The sequence below is a fragment of the Tamandua tetradactyla genome, chromosome 17, assembly GCF_023851605.1.
Source record: "Tamandua tetradactyla isolate mTamTet1 chromosome 17, mTamTet1.pri, whole genome shotgun sequence".
Lineage (NCBI taxonomy): Eukaryota > Metazoa > Chordata > Mammalia > Pilosa > Myrmecophagidae > Tamandua > Tamandua tetradactyla.
The window spans coordinates 47258111-47273234 of NC_135343.1; the positions used below are offsets into that span (position 1 = coordinate 47258111).

Consider the following 15124-nt stretch of genomic DNA (forward strand, 5'->3'; position numbering starts at 1 on the left):
AAGATTCTACAAGAAAAGAAAATGACAGACCAATCTTTTTAATGAATATAGATGCAAAAATCCTCAACAAAATACTTGCAAATCGAATCCAGCACAGCACATTAAAAGTTATATATGCATTGGCCATGTGGAATTTATTCCAGGTATGCAAGACTGGTTCAACACAAGAAAATCAATTAATGTAATATAGCACATCAACAAATCAAAACAGAAAAACCACATGATCATGTCAATTGATGCAGAAAATTCAACATCCTTTCTTGATGAAAACACTTCAAAGGATAAGAAGGGAACTTCTTCAACATGATACGAGAATGTTCTAGTTTGCTAGCTGCCAGAATGCAGTATACCAGAAACAGAATGGCTTTTAAAAAGGGAAATTTAATAAGTTGCTAGTTTACAGTTCTAAGGCCGAGAAAATGTCCCAATTAAAACAAGTCTATAGAAATGTCCAATCTAAGGCATCTAGGGAAAGATACCTTCATTCAAAAAGGCTGGTGAAGTTCAGGGTTTCTCTCTCAAGTGAGAGGGCACAAGGTGAACACAGTCAGGGTTTCTCTCTCATCTGGAAAGGCATGTGGCAAACAGGCATCATCTGCCAGCTTCCTCTCCTGGCTTCCTGTTTCACAAAGCTCCCCAGGAGGCATTTTGTTTCTTCATCTCCAAAGGTCACTTGCTGGTGGGCTCTCTGCTTCTCGTGGCTACTTCGTTCTGCTCTCTCAAACTCTCCCTCATTCTCCAAAATGTTTCCTCTTTTATAGGATTCCAGTAAACTACTCAAGACCCACCCGAATTGGTGGAGATACATCTCCACCTAATCCAGTTTAACAACCACTCTTGATTGAGCCTCATCTCCAGTAGTTTCAAACATACAGTACTGAATAGGGATTAGAAGAAATGGCTGCCTTTACAAAATGGGACTAGGATTAAAACATGGCTTTTCTAGAATACATGCATCCTTTCAAACCAGCACAGGGAAATATATGAAAAACCCACAGCTAACATCATCTTTGATAGGGAAAGACTGAAAGCTTTACCTCTAAGATCAGTAATAAGACAAAGAAGCCCACTGTCACCATTGTTATTCAACACTGTGCTGGAAGTTCTCACCAGAGAAATTAGACAAGAAGAAGAAATACAACGCATCTACTTTTGAAAGGAAAAAGTGAAATTCTCACTGTTTGAAGATGACATATATAATATGTTGAAAATCCAAAAAAAAATTACAGTAAAGTTACTAGAGCTAATAAATGAGTACAGCAAAGTGGCAGGGTACAAGATGAATGCCCAAAACTCCATGAATAGATAAATAAGAACTCCTCAAAAGTAGTGTTTCTATACCCTAGTGATGAGCAATCTGAAGAGGAAATCAAGGAAAAAATCCATTTATAATAGCAAACCAAAAGAATAAAATATTTAGGAATAAATTTAACTAAAAACACAAAAGACCTTTACACAGAAAATGACAGGAATTTGCTAAAAGTAATCATGGAAGACCTAAGTAAATGGAAGGGCCTGCCGTGTGCATGAATTGAAAGACTAAATATAGGTAAGATGTCAGTTCTACCCAAATTGATTTACAGATTCAATGCCAATACCAGTTGAAATCCCAACAGCTTACTTTGCAGAAATAGAAAAACCAATATCCAAATTTATTTGGAAGAGCAGGGTACCCCAAATAGTTAAAAATATCTTGAGAAAGAAAAATGAATTGGAAGGTGTGTTGATTTGAAAGGATTTGTGGACCCTAGAAAAGCCATGTTTTAATCAAAATCCCATTTCGTAAAATGGCAGAATAATACCTATTCAGTACTGTATGTTTGAATCTGTAATTAGATCATCTCCCTGGAGATGTCTCCCAATCAAGAATGGTTGTTAAACTGGATTAAGGGAGATGTGGCGCCACCCATTTGGGTGGGTCTTGATAAGTTTCTGGAGTCCTGTAAAAGAGGAAGCATTTTGGAGAATCAAGGAGATTCAGAGAGAGCAAAACGGAATGATATAGCCACAAGAAGCAGAGTTCACCAGCCAGCGACCTTTGGAGGTGGAGAAGAAAAGTGCCTCCCAGGGAGCTTCGTGAAACAGGAAGCCAGGAGAAGAAGCTAGCAGATAATGCCATGTTCGCCACATGCCCTTCCAGATGAAAGAGAAACCCTGACTGTGTTCACCATGTTCCTTTCCAGATGAGAGAGAAACTCAGACTGCATTTGCCATGTGCCCTTCCACTTGAGAGAGAAACCCTGAACTTCATCAGCCTTCTTGAATCAAGGTATCTTTCCCTGGATGCCTTAGATTGGACATTTCTATATACTTGCTTTAACTGGGACATTTTCTCAGCCTTAGAACTAAACTAGCAACCTATTAAATTCCCTTTTTTTAAAGCCATTCTGTTTTTGGTATGTTGCATTCCGGCAGCTAGCAAACTAGAACAGAAGGTTTCATACTACCTGACTTTAAAGCATATTACAAAGCTACAGCAGTCAAAACAGCATGGTACTGTCCTCGAGATAGAAATAATGACCAATGGAATTTACATGAGTATTCAGAAAGAGACTCTCTCATCTGTAGACAATTGATCTTTTTTTTTTTAACATGGGGAGGCACCGGGAATCGAATCCGGGTCCTCTGGCATGGCAGGCAAGCATTCTTGCCTGCTGAGCCACTGTGGCCCACCCAACAATTGATCTTTGATAAGGCAGTTAAGCCAACCCTCTTGGAACAGAACAGCCTCTTCAATGAATGGTGTCTGGAGAATTGGATATCCGTAAGCAAAAGAATGAAGAAGATCCATTTCTCACACCCTATATAAAAATTAGCTCAAACTGGATCAAAGACCCAGATATTAGAGCTAAGGCCATGAAACTTTTAGAAGAAATTATAGGGAAAGACCTTTGTGTTAGTTAGATTCAGTTGTCAACTTGGCCAGGTGAGCATACCTAGTCTTGTTGCTGAGGACATAAGCCAATGGTGCGGGAACCTCATCTGTTGCCAATTACATCTGCAGTCAGCTAGGAGGCGTGTCTGCTGCAATGAGTGACGTCTGACTTAATTGGCTGGTGCTTAAATGGGAGATTGCAAGGTAGCACTGCTAGCAGCTCGGTATTCCTCATCTCAGCACTTGCAGCTCAGCCCAGGCCCTTGGAGATGCAGAAAGAAGTCACCCTGGGGAAAGTTGTTGGAACCCAGGGGCCTGGAGAGAAGACCAGCAGAGACCATCCTGTGCCTTCCACGTAAGAAAGAACCTCAGTGGAAAGTTAGCTGCCTTTCCTCTGAAGAACCAACAAAATAAATCCCCTTTTATTAAAAACCAATCTGTCTCTGGTGTGTTGCATTCCGGCAGCTAGCAAACTAGAACAACCTTATAAATCTTGTAATAGGAGACGGTTTCCTAGACCTTACACCCAAAGCACGAACATTGAATAAAATAAATAGATAAATGGGAACTCCTCAAAAATAAACACTTTTGTGCATCAAAGAACTCTGTCAGGAAAATAAAAAGGTGCCCAATGCAATGGGAGACAGTATTTGAAATTGCATATTAGGAAACGGTTTAGTATCGAGAATATATAAGAGATTCTTCAACTCAACAACAAGAAGACAACTTAATTTAAAAATGGGCAAAAGATATGAACAGATACTTTCCAGAAAAGAGAATACAAATGGCTAAAAGGCAGATGGAAAGATGCTCAACTTCACTGGCTATTAGGGAAAAGCAAATCAGATTCACTAAGAAATATCATCTGACACCAACTAGAATGGCCATTATAAAAAAAAAAGGTGCTGAAGAGGATATGAAGAAAGAGGCATACTTATCCACTGTTGGTGGGAATGTGAAATGGTACACCTGCTTTTTGAAGGCAGTTTGACAGTTCCTCAGGAAGATAAGTATAGAATTGCCGTATGATCCAGCAATCGCAATACTAGGTATATATTCAGAGAAACTGAAGGCAAGGACATAAGTGGACATCTGCACACCAGTGTTTATTGCAGTATTATTTATGATTGCCAAGAGATGGAAACAGCCTAAAAGTCCATCAACAGACAAGTCGATAATCAAGCTGTGGTTTATGCATACAATGGATTATTATGCATCTCTAAGACAGAATAAAGTCGTGAAGCATGTAATAACATGGATGAACCTTGAGGACATTATGCTGAGTGAAATTAGCCAGGAAAAGGACAAATACTGTACGGTCTAACTAATATAAACTAACATTAATGAGTGAACTTCAAGAGTTAAAGTTAAGGACACAGGTTATTAGGAGATAGAAATAAGGTAGAGATTAGGCATTTGGATTTAAGGGATACAGATTTGTGCAACAGAACTAATTCTGAAAATTCAGAAATGGATAGCACAATACTATTTGATTATAACACAATAATATAAGTACACCGAATGAAGCTGAATTTGAATGTGATTGAGGGAGAAGGGTTGGGAGCACGTATAAAACCAGAAGGAAAGATAGAGGATGAAGACTGAGATGGTATAACTTAGGAATGCCTAGAGTGGACAGTGATGGAGATTTAATGTACAAATAAATAATCGTTTTCGCATGAGGGAGAACAAATCAATGTCCAACATTATATGGTCTTGAAAATGGATGGTATACAGGAAAAAGTGCAGTCAATGAAAGCTAGGGTCTATAATCAACAGTGATATTGTAATATGCTTCTGAATATAACAAAGGCATTATGCCAGTACTAAATGTCAAGAGGCAGGGGACATGGGGGAGGGGTATGAATCTTTGTAGAAAAAATGGAAATGTCTTCATAGAGATAATGGTGATAAAGTCATGTCTATTTACTTAGGTTGGATTGTATGATGTGTGAATAAAACTATGTGAAAATCAACAGAGAGAAACAAGTGCCAGAGAAAGAGTTGTACCTATTCACTGTAGGTAGGAAAACAGAGGTGCAGCCACTTGGAGGGCAGTGTGGTGGTTCCACAGGAGGCTAGGAGTGGGGTTGCCATGTGATCCTGCAACCCCCTTGCTCAGTATATACTTAGAGAAACTGAGTGTGGGAACATGAATGGGCGTTTGCACACTGGTTTTATGGCGGCAGTGTTCATGATTCAGTTGATGGAGGGTGGCCTAAGGGTGCATCTTCTGAGAAATGGAAGGGGAAATTGTGCGTACGTTACAACCCACTATTGAGCTGCTGCAAGGAGTGAAGCTGAGTTATGCAACTAGGTGAATGAACTTTAAGGACTGTATGTTGACTGAAATGTCAGAAACAAAAAAGAAATTATCATGTCTCACACATACGGACTAACTATAATATAAAAACTCGGTGAACTGAAGTCAAGAGCTTAGGTTATCAGGTTGGAGCTTATTGTGAAGGGTACTGGATTGTAAGCTCTTATAGCAGTCACATATATTCAGGACTTGTAACTGTTATTTCTAAATTCTGAGATACTGAGCTATTTGTATATAACCTGGTCATCCCCAGATACTTCAGGTATTTGTGACACCTGAGACTCGGAGTTAGAGCTCTGAATCTATGAAAGTCAGAAGTACCCTATATAGGAACTGTTTAAAAAGTTGAAAAAGTGATCAACTTTGAGTAGAGATAGGAATGAAGCTGACATGGATAAGACTGGTTTTAGATCAGAATACAGTGTAAAGGATGAGATCGCTATATTTTAAAACTTCAACTTTTGTGTGAGACCAAAGGAAAAGATGTTTATTTGGTGGAAAATTTATATTTTGGGTAGTGCATTACCTGATTTAACTAGTATGATCAGTTTAGTTGAATGTCTTATGTACATGGTATCTGAATAGGGCATGAGATCTTGTGTTGTGCAGGTTAATATCACCCTGATATATCCCAGAATAATTTGGACAGTGAATAAAGAAATATTTGCAAAGTCCTCTTAGGGTACTGTGGACAAAGAAGGAAATATTCAACTTCCCCTTTTTGAAAATTCCTAATATTGTCACAAGAGGTGGGGACAACCAATTCAGTAGGCTGAGCCCTCAATCTTGGGGTTTTCCCCTGTGAAATGTATTCCTGCAAAAGGTAGGCTAAGCCTACTTAAAATTAGGCCTAAAAGATCCTCTTTTGTTGCTCAGATGTGGTCTCTCTCTCTAAGCCAACTCGGCAGGCGAACTCTCTGCCTTCCCCACTATGTAGCATAGAACTTCTGGGATGAATCAGGACGTGGTATCATCATATTGAGAAGGCCTTCTTGACCAAAAGGAAGAAGAGAGAAATGAGACAAAATGAAGTTTCAGTGGCTGAGAGATTTCAAACACAGTTGAAAGGTTATCCTGAAGGTTATTCTTATGCATTATATAGATATCTCTTTTTAGTTTATGGTGTGTTGGAGTGGCTAGAGGGAAGTACCTGAAACTCTTGAGCTGTGTTCCAGTAGCCTTCATTCTTGAAGACGACTGTGTAGTAATATAGCTTTTACAATGTGGCTGTGTGATTGTGAAAACTTTGTGTCTGCTGCTCATTTTATACAGGGTATGGAAAGATGAGTTTAAAAAAAAGGATAAAAAATAAATAATAAGAGGAATAAAGGGTGAAATAAATTGGGTAGATTGAAATACTAGTGTTCAATGAGAGGGAGGGGTTAGGAGTATAGTATGTATGAGTTTTTATTTCTTTTCTGAAGTGATCCAAATGTTCTAAAATGATTATGGTGATGAATACGCAATGATGTGATGATATTGTGAGTCACTGATTGTACACCATTTATGGACTTGTGCGTGTGAGGATTTATCAATAAAAATATATTTTTTAATTATGTGAGAACAATGTATGTAGGCTCTCGATGACATAGGTACTTTTAAAGGATTATATGAAATTCCAACATTGATTCCAAGAATGATAAAATAAAAATATTAATAGTCAAAAAAAACTTGGTACACTCAAATCTACTTTGCAAAAGGTGTACCTTATGTGGACTTTTAAAAAATGTTCTATCAAAGTCCCCTTGGTGGAATGGTGAGAAAGGGGGAAAATTCAGCTTCCCCATTTGGAGAATTCCTGATATTCTTGCAAGCAGTGGGGACAACCAAATCAATAGGCCAAGCCCTCAGTCTTGGGGTTTGTTCATAGGAAATTTATCCCCGCAAAGGATAGACTAAGCCTACTTAAAATCAGGCCTAAGAGTCACCCCCAGAGAACCTCTTTTGTTGCTCAGATGTGGCCTATCTCTCTCTCAGCCAACACAGCAAGCAAACTCACCACCCTCCCCTTCTCTGTGTGGGATATTTCTCCCAGGGATGTAAATCTCCCTGGCACCATGGGACAGAAATCCCAGGATGAGCCAGGACCCAGCATCGAGGGATTGAGAGAGCCGTCAGAGTTGAGAAGTTAGCCTGGAGATTATTCTTATGCATTTTATAGATATCCCCTTTTTAGTTTAAGATGTATTAGAGAGGCTAAAGGAAAGTGGCTGAAACTGTAGAGCTGTGTTCCAGTAGCCATGTTTCTTGAGGATGAATGTATAATGATATAGCTTTCACAATGAGAGTGTGTGATTGTGAAAACCTTGTGTCTGATGCTCCTTTTACCTATATTATTGACAGATGAGTTTAAAAATATGGATTAAAAATAAAATAAATAATAGGGGGAACAAATGTTAAAATAAATTGAGTGGATTGAAATACTAGTGAAGAATGAAAGGGAGTGGTAAGGGGTATGGAAAAAAATAGTGGGAACAAAGATTAGAATCTATTGAGTAGATAGAAATGCTAGTGGTCAATGAGAGAGAGTGGTAAGGGGTATGGTATGTGTGAGTTTTTATTTTTATTTCTTTTTCTGGAGTGATGCAAATGTTCTAAACAATAATCATGGAGATGAATATACTACTATGTGATGATACTGTGAGCCATTGATTGCATGTCAGTCAATGCATGAAATGTTCATACGTTAGGAACGTTCGTGTTACAAGCAGTGGGGACAACCAAAGCAGTAGGCTGAACCCCCAATCTTGGGGTTTGTTCATATGAAACTTAACCCCACGAAAGATAGGTCAAGCCTACTTAAAATTAGGCCTAAGAGTCACACCCAAGAGAACCTCTTTTGTTGCACTGATGTGGCTCTCTCTCCAGCCAATACCACAAATAAACTCACTACCCTCCCCTGTCTATGTGGGGCATGACTCCCAGGGGTGTGGACCTTCCTGGCAACGAGGGACAGAAATTCTAGAATGAGCTGAGACTCGGCATCAAGGGATTAAGAAAATCTTCTCGACCAAAAGGGGGGAAGAGCTGAGAGATTCCAAACAGAGTCGAGAGGTTATCCTGGAGGTTATTCTTACACACTAAATAGATATCACCTTGTTAGTCAAGATGTAATGGAGAGGCTGAAAGGAACTGCCTGAAAATGTAGAACCGTGTTCCAGTAGCCATGTCTCTTGAAGATGATTGTATAATGATACAGCTTTCACAATGTGTGATTGTGAAAACCTTGTGTCTGATGCTCCTTTTATCTATCTTATCAACAGATGAGTAAAACATATGGAATAAAAATAAATAAGTAGGGGGAGCAAATGTTAGAATAAATTTATTAGATTGAAATGCTAGTGATTAATGAAAGGGAGGGGTAAGGGCTATGGTATGTATGAATTTTTTTCTTTTGCCTTTTATTTTTCTTTGAATTGATGCAAATGTTCTAAGAAATGATCATGATGATGAATATGCAACTATGTGATGGTATTGTGAATTATTGATTATATATGTAGAATGGAATGATCATAAGTTAAGATGTTTGTGTTTGTTGCTATATTTTTTTTAAAAATTAAAAAAGAAGAATGTTCGTGTTGTGTGTTGATTGGTTTTATTAATAAAAATTAGAAAAAGAAGAATATTCATGTTTGTATGCTGTTTTGGTTTGATAATAACAAAATAAAGTAAAAAAGAATGTTCATGTTCGTATTTGTTTTGGTTTGATGATACAAAATAAGTTTAAAAAAAACTTTAAAATGTTGTATCAAACCATCAAATCCAGGTTTTATTTACAGTGTTATTTTTATTTAAACTGTTGTAGACAGTTGTAAGCTGATAATTTCCAACTCATAATTATAAGCCTACCATATGTATCACAACTTTTACATAGTGATGGGGCCTAAGCAGTGATTCTTTTCCTAATATATAAAGTGTAAACTTCTTTGTTGTGCTTATCTTTTTTTTTCTCTTTATGATCAAATGATGTCATTATTGCAGATGCTACAGTTCAGGTGGCCGCCACTAGAAATGAGAACCTCTCAGGGGCAAAACAAATGGAAGATATATACATTAAGAGGGCAGTGACTCAGGTTGCCCAACCTGAAGAGGAAGAAATTTTGCAGAATGACGCTGCAGGTAACTGTTGAACTGGCTTGTCTGCATCTTATTTTCTTCTGGTCCTCTCAAATGAGACTACTCCCTTAGAGTTTAAATAGAAATATATTCTTATTGTCTTCAGCCTTCCTTGATCTTGTTTATATGTAAAATACAGTTTTTGTTTTTGTTTTTTTTGGGGGGGTAGGGGGAGGATGTGCAGTGCATTGGCCAGGATTTGAAACCTGGTCTCCCACATGGCAGCAAACTTCAACCACTAAACTCAACAAATAAAGTAATTTTAGTTGCATTTTTTCTGTCATATATTGGCAGATAAAATTGGCATTTTTAAAGTTCTTTGAGATATTTCTGGAGATCTGTGTGAATAAAAAACAAATTAATCTCATTGCCAAATTTACCAAAGAACTTATTACCTTTGCTGATAAAAGATTCAGTGCCATTAAATATTGTGTTGTAGCAGTTATAAAATGCAGTGTTTCCATGTGATTGACTCAAAATTTGGTGAAAACTAAATAAATCAAAAGGGTATCCCCCATCTAATTAAAAAAAAAAAATTCAGTGCTATAAGATGCTGACTCTCCAATGCCAATGTTTCTTTGCTCGTTAGAATTCAGCTATCCAATTACTATACTTCAGTGGGACTATATTGATTAAAAATGCCTCTGATAGTGTATTTCAGTTAGGAGTAGTTTTGTCTTTTACAGATGAAAACAAAATAACATTGGAGACATGTTATTAGAGGAGACATGAAATTATTTCTTTTTCCTGGAAAGTCCAGAGGTAGACGTCCAGGCTTGACATGTTGCACCAAAGTATCAGGGAATAAAACTTTTCTCTTTCAGGTTACTTCTTAGAAGTTGTATGTACCATTTGTCTTACATCCTATTGGCCAGTCCCTTAGTCACATAGTCATACCAAGTCAAGTTCCCAGGAAGACTGGGAAATAGTGTTTTTATTCTGATAACCTTTTGCCCAGCAAAAGAAAATATTCTATTTTAGTGGTAAAGGAAACTGAATAATAGGGGGCAGATGGTAGCTTTGCCATAACTTGAAACCAGAAACATGGTTTAGAGCATCATTAGCTACTTCTTTTTTCTGTATCAATTTTTTTTAACTTTTTTTATTGTGTAGTATAACATATACAAAGCAAAGAAATAAAAAAGCAATACTTTTCAAAGCACTCTTCAACAAGTGGTTAAAGGATAGATCCCAGAGTTTGTCATGGACTACTATACAGTCCTCTCGCATTTTTCCTTCCAACTGTTCCAGAATATAGGAGGCAAGAGGACTTAAATATTTTTTTATCATCACAATCAGCTTTTTTTCCTTCTTTTTTTGTGAACAATAGCATATATATATATATATATATAAGCTATCAGTTTCAAAGCACAGCACGACAATTAGTGTAGAACATATTTCAAACTTTGACATGGGTTACAATTTCACAATTTAGGTTGTTGCTTCTAGCTGCTCTAAAATACTGGAGAGAGATCAATTTAATGATTCAGCATTCATATTCATTTATTAAGTCCTATCTTCTATGTATATCTACCATGACCTTTGATCTTTCCATACCTCTCATTGGGGTTGTTTGGGCTATGGCCATTCTAAATTTTTGATATTGGAAGGTCTGCCACTAATATGGGGTAGGGAGATGCAACTATCTGATATTCTGAAGAGGCTGGGCTAGGTTTCAGGACTTTACTGAACCAAGGACCCATCTGGAGGTTGTAGGTTTCTGGAAAGTTACTCTCATGCCTGGAACCCTTGTGGAATCTTATAAATTGCCCTAGGTGTTCTTTAGGATTGCCTGGAATGGTCCTGTTTGGCAGTTGGCAGGTTATGACAGGTAGCAAGGTCTTACTTGAAGCTTGCGTAAGAGCAGCCTCCAGAGAAGCCTCTCGACTCTATTTGAACTCTCTCTGCCACTGATACTTTATTAATTACACTTCTTTTCCCCCTTTTGGTCAGGATAGAATTGTTGATCCCATGGTGCCAGGGAGACTTTCACCCCGGATGTCTTGTCCCATGTAGAGGGGAGGGCAATGATTTCACTTGCAGAGTTGGACTTAGAGAGACTAAGTCCACATCTGAGCAACAAAAGAGGTCCTCCAGAAGTAACTCTTAGGCATGCCTATGAATAGTCTAAGCTTCTTCGCTACCTACATAAGCTTCACAAGACTAAGACTGATGATTGAGAGCTTGGCCTATTGATTTGGGTATCCCTAAAGTTTGACATGGTATCGGGATTCCTGATGGTAAGGTTTAATAGTTCATAGTCTTTCTCCCCTTCTTCAGGGGACTTTGCCAATACTTTTTATCTGCTTAATATACTCTAGGATGTTTCCAGGCCTTATAATAATCTATACAGGATTAAAGAACCTCTTTCTTATTCTGTGTTTCCTGAGTTTCAGTTGTTCAAATGAGCTATGCAGATAGGTTGAATTAGTTTATGCTCTATAGAAAATTTCAGTTACAGATCAAATAAACTTTTCTTCCATTGGTCTCAAAGAGTATGTGTGGTTCTAAAATATAGACACTGTCTTCCTTACACCTATTTCTCAATTACTTTAACCCCAACCTGTTCAACTTCATTCTTGTCTCTAAATATCAGGTTATATATATAAACAGCCTCTCAAAATCCAGAAATAATAATCACCACTCCAGACTTAATGTGGCCACTCTAAAAGCTTACAATCTAGCCCCCTTTATCTTATAAGCAGTTTCTTAAGGTGACCCTACCATTGTTGTTATTTTGTACCTGACTTATTTTGTCTCAGCAGATATCCCACATATTCATTCACATTGTTGCATGCCTCATGACATTGTTCCTTTTTGTAGCAGCACGACCTTTGTTCATAAGTATGCACCATCATTCACCAGTTTTCTTTTCCATCAGTTCATCCTTCAGCCACTTGCATTCATTGGGCATCATGTAGAGTGCCCAAAGTTGACAGTCCATCAACATTCTATCTCACTGTTCCCAAGAGTCAGAAAACCAATAAACACACCCTCACCAAATAAGAAATATAACCCTCCTCTTAACTCTTGTCCCTCACCCCATTATTTACCTCTGCTGTTGCTGTGGTAGTGCTGATGGTTTCCTTTTGAACATAGCTCATAGCATGCAATAGCAGTTTTCCCTGTGTACCCTGGACTTAAACACTATACAAGAATCATGCCTTTGAAGTAACTCTTGCAGAACTCATTCATATTTCTAGTGTGAGTCAGTGGAACACGTAGGTCTATACAATCCCTCTCATTCTTGTTCATCTTCAGTATGGTAATATTACTTCTAGACCCACTAGAGAATCACCTTCACTCCTATCTGTTCCCTTACATTGAAGTTCAACCTCATTAACTAATGATTCACCCATCTCTAGTTTCTATGTATCATTAAGTCCCCTATATTCTGTATTATAAGCCTCTGCTTATACCTTTATCCTGGTCATAGAAATGGAATCACACACGTATCTGTCCTTTTGTGTCTGGCTAATTTCGCCCAGCATTATGTCCTCAAGGCTCATCCATCTTGTCATGTGCTTCAGGACTTCATTTTGTCTTACTGCTGCATAATATTCCATCATATGTATATACCACTCATCTCTTGATGGGCATTTGGTTTGTTTCCATCTTTTGGTGATTGTGAATAATGCTGCTATGTATGCAGATGTCTTTTTTGTCATTGCTTTCAGCTCTTCTGGGTGTATACCAAGTAGTGCTATTCCTGAGTCATAGGGCAATTCAATATTTAGTTTCCTAAGGAACCACCAAAAGTCTTCCATAGTGGCTGCACCATTATATATTCCCACCAGCAGTACATAAGTTTCCCAGTTTCTCCACATTCTCTCCAACATCTATAGTTTCCTGCTTTTTAATAGCAGCCATTCTTGTAGGTGTGAGGTGGTATCTCATTGTGCTCTTGATCTGCATTTCCCTTATAGCTAGTGAAAATGAGCATCTCTTCATGTGCTTTTGAGCAATCTGTATTTACTCTTCAGAAAAATGTGTATTCATATTTTTAGCCCATTTTATAATTGGATTGTTTATTCTTTTGTTGTTGAGTTGTATGATTTCTTTGTATATACAGGAAATCAAACCTTTGTCTGATATGTGATTTCCAAATATCTTCTCCCATTGAGTTGACTGCCTCTTAAGTCTTTTGAGGTGCGGAAGCATTTGATTTTGAAGAGTTCCCATTTATCTATTTTTTTCTTTCGTTCTTTGTGCTTTGGGTATACTATAAATTTGCTGGTCTCTTTCTGCACTCTTGATTTGATTCCATAGGTCAGTGCTTCTGTCTTTGTTCCAGTACCATGCTGTTTGACCACTGTGGCTTTAGAAGAGGTTTTAACACTCAGGGAGTGTTAATCCTCCCACTTCATTCTTCTTTTCTAGGATGCTTTTAGCTATTCAGGGTCTCTTCCCTTCCAGGTGAATTTGGTAGTTAGCTTTTCCAAATCTTCAAAGTAGATTGTTAGAATTTTGATTGGTACTATGTTGAATCTGTAGGTCAGTTTAGGAAGAATTGACGTCTTAACTATATTTAGCCTTCCTGTCCGTGAGCAGGGAATGTCTTTCCACCTATTTAGGTTTCCTTTGATTTCTTTTAGCAATGTTACGTAGTTTTCTGTGTACAAGTCCTTTATGTCCCTAGTTAAGTTCATTCCTAAGTATATGATTCTTTTAGTTGTTAATTTGTTTTTGTTTTGTTTTGTTTTGTTTTTTTACATGGGCAGGTAGCGGGAATCGAACCCAGGTCCTCTGGCATGGCAGGTGAGCATTCTTGCCTGCTGAGCCACCATGGCCCACCCAGTTACTATTTTGAATGGAATTTTTTCCTTAACTGACTCCTCAGCTAGGTCATTGCTTGTGTTTTGAAATGTTACTGATTTTTACACATTACTTTTATATCCCGCCACCTTGCTGAATTTGTTTATTAGCTCAAGTAACTTTGCTGAAGATTTCTCAGGATCTTCCAGGTATTGTAGCATATCATCTGCAAATAATGAGAGTTTTGCTTCTTCTTTTCCAGTTTGGATGCCTTTTATTTCTTTGTCGTGCCTAATTGCTATAGCTAGAACTTCTAGCACAATGTTGAATAATGGTGGTGACAGTGGGCATCCTTGTCCTGTACCTGATCTTAGGGGGAAGGCTTTCAGTTTCTTTCTCCATTGAATATGATGCTGGCTATCAGTTTTTCACATATTCCCGTTATCATATTGAGGTAGTTACCTTTGTTTTTGTTTTTGTTTTTTTTCCACATGGGCAGGCACCGGGAATCGAACCCGGGTCCTCTGGCATGGCAGGTGAGCATTCTTGCCTGCTGAGCCACCGTGGCCCACACAGGTAGTTACCTTTGATTCCTATCTTTTGGAGTGTTTTTATCAGAAAAGGATGCTGAATTTTGTCAAATGCTTTGTCAGCATCAGTTGAGATGATCATGTGATTTTTCCCTTTTAATTTGTTAATGTGCTGTATGACATTAATTGATTTTCTTGTGTTGAACCATCCTTGCATTCCTGGTATAAACCCTACTTGGTCATGGTGTATAATTCTCTTAATGTGCTGTTGGATTTGATTTGCTAATATTTTATTGAGAATTTTTGCATCTATGTTCATTAGGGAGATTGGCCTGTAGTTTTCCTTTCTTATAGTGTCTTTACCCGGTTTTGGTATTAAAATGATATTAGCTTCCTAAAATGAGTTAGGTAGAGTTAGTTCCTTTTTCCTCAATTTTTTGGAAAAGTTTGAGCAGGATTGGTGTTAGTTCTTTCTGGAGTGTTTGATAAAATTCCCTTGGAAGCCATCTGGCCCTGGGCTTTTCT

The 15124-nt window shown here is 37.9% G+C and overlaps 1 protein-coding gene across 5 annotated transcripts in view; it reads left to right on the forward strand.

Moving 5' to 3' along the window:
- Nucleotides 1-15124, forward strand: part of ALMS1 (ALMS1 centrosome and basal body associated protein) — a 308517-nt gene that overhangs the window by 217652 nt on the left and 75741 nt on the right. For all 5 annotated transcript variants that reach the window (XR_013164375.1, XM_077134570.1, XM_077134571.1 and 2 more), the window contains one exon: nt 9180-9317. Coding sequence is in view for 4 of the 5 variants with exons in the window: in XM_077134570.1 (XP_076990685.1) it covers nt 9180-9317 (138 nt within the window). In the remaining variant the exon portion in view is untranslated. The remainder of the gene's footprint in view (nt 1-9179; nt 9318-15124) is intronic.